At 47.8% G+C, this 9,849-nt stretch overlaps 1 protein-coding gene across 2 annotated transcripts; it reads right to left on the reverse strand.

The window, feature by feature from the left end:
• Nucleotides 1–1,574: 1,574 nt before the first annotated feature.
• HMOX1 (heme oxygenase 1) lies at nucleotides 1,575–7,793 on the reverse strand. Of its 2 annotated transcripts, XM_069002917.1 has the most exons (5): nucleotides 7,658–7,793; nucleotides 7,223–7,343; nucleotides 4,407–4,898; nucleotides 3,677–3,788; nucleotides 1,575–2,321 (listed from the first exon to the last, which is right to left on the reverse strand). In XM_069002917.1, the coding sequence occupies exons 1-5, from the start codon at nucleotides 7,687–7,689 to the stop codon at nucleotides 2,185–2,187; spliced, it is 894 nt and encodes a 297-aa protein (XP_068859018.1). In that variant the 5' UTR covers nucleotides 7,690–7,793; the 3' UTR covers nucleotides 1,575–2,184. The 2 variants fall into 2 exon arrangements, with proteins under 2 accessions (XP_068859018.1, XP_068859017.1); XM_069002916.1 differs by lacking the exon at nucleotides 7,658–7,793 and having other exon boundaries at nucleotides 7,223–7,549.
• Nucleotides 7,794–9,849: the final 2,056 nt, after the last annotated feature.

Here is a 9,849-nt window from a genome sequence, read left to right on the forward strand (position 1 = left end):
AGTGCATGGCAAGGGAGGTTTCAGCTGCAGCCGTGGGAAATAAAGACGGTGTCATCGTTGCAGAGAAACCAGATGTATTCATAAAGATCACAAGCATGTACAAAGCCTTAGTCTCCACCTCTGTGGACTTGAGGCTCTGTCTGGAGTCCTTCAATGTGTGATAGCGATGGCTGTGAGATACCCACAGCACCACCTCTCTCCTGCCGTGAGCAGGGAGGGTGTGATGCCAGCCAGAACCTGTATTTTCCAACTTTGAGGTCGGGCTCTCTGGGCAGTGGAGAGGGGCTGAGTGTGGTGCAGTGTGATTCCGAGCTCATGGGCATGTGTTTGGCTCTTTGGGATCTTACCTCAGCATGGCTGAATGAACAAAATGGTTTTGTTGGGGTGCTTTAGAGGGACTGAATGGGTAGAACTTAATACAAATCGGAATGAACAAGTTCTTGTATTTGAATAGCTATCAAGCATCATATCCCTGCTTTTCAAGCACTTGACTGTCTTTTTCAAGAATTAACTATTTTTTCTGGCAGGGGGATCCAAAGAGAGAACTATTAAACGGGGTTGGGGAAGGGAGGTGTAGTAGATAAGAGCCTAAGAATGATGACAGTCCTGTTTTCCCACTGCTCATTCTCAGCAGGACCTGCCTTCTGATTCTTGTTCCTTGAGCAGGTTCAGTGTTGGTCATTAAAATAGATCAGTAGGAGCACCTGTGTTTGGGATTAAGGTCACAGCCAGAACACGCAGATCATGGAGACAGGTTGATCACAGAGGCTTTCTGGTAGAAAGAGAGGACTCTGAGGTGATAATACAGCAGTTTTGTCAGTACCTGCAGTGCCATATCCGAACTGCAGCCTCTCCTGTGTTGGGAGAGCTTCTGGAGCAGGCAGGGCCTGTGGCTGGACACAAAGCCAGCCCTCCAGATCTGCCCCAGCAAAAGGCAGGGAAAGTAACCTGTGTGCATGGCCCGCTCCAGCAGCGCTGTGTGTTTGGAGTGCCTTTAGCGATGCCACGTGTGTGCCGACTCCTAGAGTGAGGGGGGTTGGTTTGCCACTTGGGTGAGGGCGTGTGGTTGTGTGCTTGATGCCCCTCATTCAGCTGCCTCAACCAAAACCTAGGATGCCTTTAACTTTTGGGTGGTGAAAACATACTTGCAGTTCTGATTCACGGTGAAGTTCTTGCAAAGGCAGCCTGGTAATGCAGCCCTTTGCTGGCAGCTCAGGGACAGCTGTCCTGGTTTCCCCCAGCTGAGGGTCCCATCCCCTTTTGCTTGTGATAGAACAGCAGCCAGTTCTTACATACCCCTTCCACCCCTCAAAGATACTTTGCACGCTCACAGAATTTCATGGTGTTTCTAGAAATAGAGAGCAGTGTGTAGGAGCTGAAGGAACCTACCCCAGCTCATAACAGGTTATTGTTAGCACTGAGTGGGAGCAGAGTCTGGCTCTGATGATAGCTCCCACTTCTGCCTATTGTCACGTCTGTGCAGGCAGCAGCTCCAAAAGACATAAAACCAGGAGGAAGAAAGACACTTCCTCTCTCCCTGGGTAAGGCTTTAATAATAGGAAAGACCAGGCCTGAAGACTTTACATTGAAATTTATTATGTGTATAAATTATACAACCAGAAAAGAATGACACTGTATCTTCAACAACTGTCTTTTGCTTTTCAAAGACCAAAAATGATTGGACAAAGAATTAACAAAGACCTACTAGTGTCATATAAAACCGTCTGTAACCCATGGGAACCATGTGGCTCTACAGAGAAAGTGATCACAGTATTATCTAGCAGTATAAAAAAACTGAGCAAAAAGAGCTCTGAGGAGCTCTGTATTTCTGAGGAAAGACAGATGTCAAAGCTGTGTTTCTGATCCTGTATGCTTTTTGTAGGCACTCTGTAAAGCAACGACAATTCTTGGCCATTGTTCTTACCCTTTTCTACCCTTGGTTTTTGGTGATAAAGTTAGTCTCTGAGAAGAGCTCACACCAAGCACAGGAGAGACTTTGCCTGAACCCCCTTACAGCACAAAGAGAACCCCTCTTTGATTTCTGGGGAGAAAAGTCTCCTAGAATTAGTGGCAGAACCAAGATCACAGTACCCAGTCAGGGGTAATTTCTCTCGCAAGGACTGGGGAAGGTGGATTAGTTCAGGTTGAGAGAAGTCACAAAGAGAAGATGAAGGTCCTGCTTTTTCACATGGCAAATAAGCCCACGGCAACTGTCATGGCAAGGAAGCTGAGGGCCACGATCCACCGCACCAGGGAAGTGGTGGGTGTTGTGTCTGTATTTCTCATCTTTGTCCTCTCACTTTCTTTTCCAGCTGCTGGACCTAGATCAAATAGAGAGAAAAAGAAAATAAAGACAAGTGAGAAGAGGTTGTGGCAAGAAGCTGCTAACATGCCACGTTTGCTCTCCCCAGTGCCAGAGCACACCCTGCTGGAGTCATCCAGGGAAGAAGGAGAAAGCCCAGAGCCCAGCTGGGAGAAACGGTGGCAGCAGGTTCTGCTCTCCCAGTGGAGAAGGGAAGCAGCAGACTTGACCTGGGAATCACAAAGGCTCACAACCCCTCTGCCTGTAAATGACTACCAGCCTCTTCCCTTGTCTCCTTACAGGCTTGTAACTGCGCTGCCCCACTCCATCAGACCCCTGATGTGTGCAGAAGACAGATAAATACTTAAGCCAGAATTTTTAAAAGGCATTTTGTCTCCTATTTCTCATTGATTTAATTAGTTAGGCATCTAATGACCTTGAACAGTCTTCAGCACTCCAACCAATTTTCGCAGTACAGCTACAGGATGGGATTCCTCATCCAACACTAGGTTTTTCTGAGAATCTTACTTGTATGCATCTATTGGGAAAGGAATGGCAAAGTTTCACAGACAACCTTTAATGTCTTTCCCACAGAAGCTGCTTTAAGCTTCACTATCTAGAGATGCTTAAGGCAAGGCTTGCTTTTCATTCTTTGCCGTGGAAAAACTGTGGTTCAATCCAGTATGCACTGAAAAAATCTCCATTTTAGTTTCAGAATGTGTAGGTCGCAAGGGTTTTTTTATTTGAATTGTGTGTCATCATGGAAACCACTCTGCTCTGTAAACATCTGAGCTCACTCCTCACTCAGGTACAAGCCTGACTTACAAGCTGATTACATTCCACCATCCAGAGCAGTGCTCACTATAAACCCAGCACACTCTCTGGAGTGTTTTCACTAAATACTTCTGGAAGGCAGGAAAATGATCAGAGGGAGATACAGTCCAAAAGGACAGGCTGCTGGATAGGACTGTGTGTCCAGGAGAGCCTTCTGTCCGCATCACAGCACCACGGCTGATCTGCGGCACCCAAAATTGATGCCTTTTCTTCCGTGAAATCAAGGTCAGTTTTCCCTGTGGTGAATGAACCTTACATTTGTTAAAACCCTAGAGGTGGAGAGAGGAGTCTCTTTTTGTAAAGCTTCCTCACTGACACTCTTTCTGGAGAGCCCACATGTGTTATCCTTGCTCTGTCATGTCCAGAAGAAGCTTTGCACACAGCAGTGCCTCTCCTTGCACTACCTGCTGATGGCTGGAGAAGAGATGGGGCAAGCACCTCGTGCTCGTTTCCCAATGGCTTTTACAAATAAGGACAGAGGAAGGAAGGAGAAGGAAACAAAGGAGCACTGTGAAGCACCTGCCCTCAGAAGTCTCTTACCGTGCTCATGTGATTTGTTGATGTTCCTCGTGCGAAGAAGCTCTGCTTTTGGCTGCACAGGGTGACCATTCTCCTGGCCCTTGGACACCAGCTCCTCCAGTGCCTCGAACACCTGAGAAGAAGGAATGCTGTCTCATTATGTGGCCTCCTCTTGTTCTTTCACTGGACCCCTTGCCCCTTCTCCAGGCACTTAAGGAACTGGAAGAAGTCATGAGGCTTCAGTCCAAGTCTCCTGGCAAATTTTGCACAGAAACAAAAGCTGCCTGTGAGGTCAGGAGGATGTCTCTCAAACTCCTTGTTCACTTTACAGATTCTCCTTGAAGCTTTCAGCTAAGGAAAAGGCTACTGCCCATCTTCTGATGGGAAGGAAAGCAAGGTACCTGTCACCTAGTCAGAGACCACAGAGGACCTGTGGAACTTCACCACAGAGGCAGGACAGATAGTAGATGGTAATCCCCACTCCAGTATGAGCCCTCATTCGTATATGAATAGTGGCACATGGAAGAGACCGGATTCAAACACGAAGGGAGGGAGAAGAGCTTTTCAGAGATCCCTGTTTTATTCGGCTCCCAGGTTGGAGAAGCATGGCCATCCAACTCTGACCAGCTCGCCCTGATCCACAACTTCTCATAAGCTCCCCAACAGCAATACTGGCCTTCTATTTCCCCTGCAGCTGTTTTCTTGTTTGAGAGAGGATGTGGGCTGGCAGGGCTGACTGGTTGTTACTCACCTGTATATTTAACAGGAATGCTTTCTTGGCCTCCTCCATGACTCTTTTCTTAGTGGCAAGGTCCATCTCGAGAGCATTCATGCGGGAGCGATAGAGCTGCTTGAACTTGGTGGCGTTGGAGACCCCATCAAAGGTGAAGAACGCCAGCCCTTCCCCAGTGCTGGGCAGCTGAAGGGCCTTCTGGGCAATTTTCTTCAGCACCTGCCCCCCTGACAGGTCTCCCAAATACCGAGTGTAGGCATGGGCCACCAGGAGCTCTGGCTCATTCTTGCCTACGTAGTGGAGCCTCTCGACATATTTCTGAGTAGCCTCAGGACATGGGATCTCTTCCCTCCAGTTTCTGCCATAGAAGTACTTGAGGTCTTCCTCCAGGGCAGCTTTGCGGTGCAGCTCCGCCGGAAAATACACAGGGGCATAAACTGGATTGTTCTTGTTACGCTCAATCTCTTCCTCCAGAGCAGAGTAGATGAAGTACAGGGATGCTGTAACCAGCTGAAAGGGAAGAAAGAGGATGAGCTACAGGTGCATCTGTTTGTCTTTCTCAAGTCTGTGGGAAAAATTGTACTAACAAAAAAGGTACTCGTGGGCACACCCACTTGTGAGTCATGCACATCTGTGATGTTGCAGATTTCCAGTGTGGAAAACAGAGTGCAAAGTACACGGAGACACTGTTTAGTCCCTCCCCTTCTGCTTGAGGCAGCAATCAAGCCCTTTCCAGCAGGTATGGGTCTTACTGGCTCTTAAAGTCACTGCTTTGCCTTCAAGTTGAAGTCCTGCAGCTTGATGTCATGTAAACTGGAGCCCTGCTTAAGCATTCCTGGTCTCTTCCCATTCCCTCAGTCAATAGAGAGGGTATTCCCAAAGGTATCCTTTCTGGTACATTGTTCAAATTTGAATGCTCCAAAATGTGGCTTCCCTTTGTGGGGCCTTGTGAGATGCTAACACACCCTGCTTATTTTTCAACATATTCATCCTGTCAGCATCCCACCATCCTGGGGTCTGAGGCACCACCACTCTGCTCACTCAGCCATACAAGTGGGGTTGCCTCCTTGCTTGCCCCGGGGAGACAAGATGAAAGGGAGCTGGAAGCACAGTCTGCCTCTGAAAGATGCCTTTGTGAAGGAGTGCTGTGAGGCTGTGTTCTCCCCTCTATTTTGAAACCATTGTTATTGTTGTTTTTCCCAGCTTATGCGATACTTTCTTCTATCTGCCAGCTTTTCCACGTGGTCTGAGACAATATAGCTGTGTTCTTTCCTTCCCTAGGCATTCTGTTTTCAGAGGCTGTTACACCTACACCCCCCCTTCCTTACCCTGGGACCCCTTGTGAGCAGCAAAGGGTAAAAGATGAAGGTGTTGCAGTACAGGTGAGTCAGGTTTGGGGAGGGGGGATTATGCTGCTCACAGGAGAGAAAGCAGTTTCCTTTTTCACAAAGCAGTCAGTTCTGCAGGAAAAGAGTTCCTGTTTCAACCTTTCCCCACTGTGCCAGCAAACAGGACTTTGATAAGCACATGGGCAGTGACTGGTTGTGGAAACAAATATCCACCATCTGGGGAGTCACGTAGCAGGGCAGATATATAGGTCTGCCAAGAGAGTAAACAAAAACAGAGTTTTTTAAACAGTAACCTGTTACCCAGCTTACTGGAAAAGAAACAAAAGATGGGAACATTGCCTTAAAAAATTAAGCAAAAATATAGCTTAACTGATTGTTTTCAGAGGCAGGCAGTGATTTAATAAGAATGGATTTTTTAAACTTGTTAATTTTTAAAGTTCATGTCCCATCTTGTTCCCCTGACAGCATATAAAAATCATCTAAGAAACAAAGTTTTATTTCTGAAGGTCTTTTTACACTCTTGCCTGTCTCAAAGTTCACTGCCTAACCAATGCCATATTTCTAACAGCAGGAAGTCAGTATCTGAGATTGAATTTATGTTTGACTAAGTATTCTGAATGTCACCTGTCAGAAGTAAGTAGTCTCTTTCCTACTTTTGTGGATTTATTTGCCAAGGAACAATTGAACAACAAAGTAATTAAGCCACAGGTTGAATCGGTAGCTGTTATTTGCAAGTCCATGTGTCACATCCTATAGTCTCTCAGGAATTTCTGGCCCAGGTGTTTGCTTTGGTTTTGCTCATGGCTTTGTTATGTGGCTCACATCCCAGGAATTGTATCTAGCCAGGTTAGGCTAATATGTGGAAATATTTCTCTTTTATTTTGAAAAAAGCCACAGGCTCCTGCTTGTTAGCAGCAGACACGGATTGCTCAAACTGAGTCTGCTTTTGAGTTATTGTTCATGATCTCAGCTGTGGTATAACTCAAGTGACAATGCAAAGTTCAGTGCCAGCAATGGTCCCACATCCTCACTTTCTCACCATCCCATCATATCTGCAGCTGCCTAGAGTGTTGTAAATATAGAATTCCCCCTCTTTTGGGCATTTCAGCTGCTCAAGTATCTGAACATCGTTCTATCTGCATTAACCATCACTGGCAATAATTATCATGCAGGCATTTATGAAGGAAGAGAAAAGCAATAGCATTAGTCCCAACAACCTCTCTGTCCTTTTTCTCCTGTTTCAGCTTGGCTGTCCATCCTGATATGCACAGTCCTTCCCCACCTTCTGCAAAAGGAACCAGTAACACCTCAGGGTGCAGGAGTTTGATGTTTTTAATCTTTTTCATAGGAGATGCTGATACCAGCATCATGTCCCCATCCTCCTTACTTGGAATGGCCCCATCCTCCTGCCTTTAGTGCCCTCACAGCCCATCTGATCTAACTGGTGAGGAAATCCCATCCTCAAGCAATGCTGCTATGAAGTACCTTAAATTCCTGGAGTGACACCTGCCCCTTTTGGAAATTCCTCATGAACGGTGTATTCTCTGCCCGCTCGTGCACCTCCTTGGTAGCTTCTTTCAACAGTTCTGACAGGTCTGTGGACATTCTGGGGAAGAACAGTGAAACAGGTATTAGTGCTGTCTGCTCTGACAAAATAGATCTTAGCTCTCCAGGACAAAAGGGGGAGCCTGGGATGGCAGAACAAGGAGCAGAGCATTCCGGAGAGCTGTGGATGGGAGTCAGAGAGTACCAGCTTTCCAAACACTGTCCCGAGCAAGGAAGACTGACAGACTCCATCCAGAAGTGAAAGCAGCAGCATGCCTTTCCCTGCAGAGCAGGAACAGCATGCCTAAAAGCAAGGGGAAAAACACAACACTCCCCTGGCAAAACGCTTCCCTCTCTTTCCCGTCCCTCTCTCACCTTTCGGAGCTGTGCGACTGGGAAGTTTCCATGTTTCTCCACGTCGTTTCCCTCCTCTGCTTCCCTGCTGTTGCTCGTGCTTTCCTCCTTCCTTTCTGCTCCCAGGACAGTGAAGCTCAGAGCTGGGCAGCCTGACTCCCACATCCAGCTTTATACTGCCAGGCCACGTGAGCAGCGAACCGCTGACCTCAGTTTGAGTACAAACTTCTTGCAACACAACAGCACTTCCCTCCCGAGCCTGGCTGCCACCCTCTTCTGGCCTGCAGCCCCAAGGAACCAGAAGGAAGTCACCTGATGCATCTTGATAACTAAGCACAAACAAGAGGATGTCCAGAAACTTCTCTTTTAAGGGTGCCTGGCTCTGTAACCCTTTCAGTGCCCTGCCCGTGGCAGGCAGAGCCCGGGTACTGCAAGAGGTTCTCGTTGTCCTGGAGACAGTGGGGTTGGACAAGGAGGGTGGATTTACAGGGGATTTAGTGCTTGGGGCAGGGAGAGCAGCCTTTTCTCCCTACACCCTAATCTATGTCCCTGGAAAGCTAATCCAGCACTCACCCTCACCTGCTCTAGCACAGCTCAGGTATAAGCATCATCTCCCATGGCCATGCATATGCATGCACCATGTCTGCCCTGCAGGTGCCAGAACTGCCCTTGTGCAGTTCCCCCTTGCCCTTGGCACTGGGCAGCAAACCCTGTCGGTGTGCACAAAGCCAACACAGGTGTGCCAGTGCTGACGTGCAGAGAAATCCATTCCATGCTCTCTTGCTCATGGAAACAATGGCATCTGATTAGTTTTACAGCTGGCTCCTGTTGTCATCACAGCAGCGTGCAGGGCAATTTAGGAAAATAGCACTCCATCTCCTAGATACCCAGAAGGCTGGGGGAGCTGAAAAGATATCATACAGGACTTGGGGGAAACTGAGGGAGTCTGCAGAGACTTTCAAAGGCACATACTTTCTCTGATCTGGGAAAAGAATTGGACATGGTGCTTCTGCCAGTAGCTGTTGCTCTGCTGGGTTTTTTGATAAAGTGGTTGGTGAAGCAGCCAACAAATGAAGCTGGGCCCTTCTTTCCCACCTGTAGCTGGGCTGGAAGCTGGGCTAGCAGGGATAGATGATTCATTGGCTAGCTGTGCTTTGGAAAATCCCACATTTGTGCTCAGCCCAAAAAAGCAGGGCACTTAGAGCCACCATTCCCCTGCTGCTGCGGGTGTGAGAAAGTCCCTGACACAGTCGTGCAGGGGGTGGTGGGGAGGCAGAGCCTGGGGTGGAAGGAGAAGGACTGTGGCATCTGCTGTCCCTCTGCAGCCAGTCCCCTCTGTGGATGCTGCCATCCAAGCCAGCACCTCACCTGTCTCCCTGTCACTGCACCCACACCAGCCCCAACAGGGTTGGGGGCTGTAGGTTAAAAAGCTGTTCTGGAAAAAATATGCTTCCTCGCTTCTTTTTTTGACTCCAGCAGACATCTGGCTTACAGTGTTCAGGAAGGATTACTCAGCGTTTCCATCCTGACTCAGCCAGACTTTTCCTGTCTTGCTTTTGTCTTTTAAAGCAACAGTGCACGCTGGCAAAAAACTGACACGTTCCATTCTTACCCCCATGCCACTGCAGACAGCTTGCTTGTTTTTCTGTAAGGTAAATGTATCAGGATGTCTGAATCTTCAAAGCAAGTGTGACAACGCCCCAAACATCTCCTGGGAGTGCAGAGTCCATGTGTAGAGCAGCGAGTGGCATGGCCAGTCCCTCCTGGAAACACTGATACCAGTTTGCCACAGGGATGGCCCCAAAATGAATGTTTCCCTCTGGCATAATTCCTTAATGCTCTCATTTTCCGTCATTTTCAGTGAGTCCTATTCTGACAGGGGAAGCTGGAGCACAAATTGAACTTCTAGTTCTAGTGGAGGGAAGTAGGAAACATATGAGAATAAGAATTATATTATGAGAGTATATTATTCATTTTGTGAAATCATATGAAAAGAATCCAATCCTCAAGCCCTGCCCTTCCTTTCACCTGCAGCCCTGGCAATGCACCCAGTTCTTCCCCAAGGATTTTCTGGGTGCTTTCAAGCCAATGACTTTGTCCCCAGCCTGCCTGCCTTCTTCCAAGTAGCTGCATGCTTGGAGGCCATATAAAGGATGTATCCAAAAGTCCTTCTCCTTTTCATCCAGGATTGTGGTAGGTCTGAATGAGACTGG

Source organism: Aphelocoma coerulescens, chromosome 1A (genome assembly GCF_041296385.1).
Source record: "Aphelocoma coerulescens isolate FSJ_1873_10779 chromosome 1A, UR_Acoe_1.0, whole genome shotgun sequence".
Classification (NCBI taxonomy): Eukaryota; Metazoa; Chordata; class Aves; order Passeriformes; family Corvidae; genus Aphelocoma; species Aphelocoma coerulescens.

Coding starts and splice junctions, on each gene's coding strand:
- HMOX1 (XM_069002916.1), bottom strand. CDS start 7,534: ATGGAGTCTGTCAGTCTTCCTTGCTCGGGACAGTGTTTGGAAAGCTGG. Junction 3,789..4,406: donor CATTCCTGTTAAATATACAG/GTGAGTAACAAC, acceptor CCTTCTTCTCAG/GTGTTCGAGGCACTGGAGGA. Junction 2,322..3,676: donor CAACAAATCACATGAGCACG/GTAAGAGACTTC, acceptor TATTTGATCTAG/GTCCAGCAGCTGGAAAAGAA.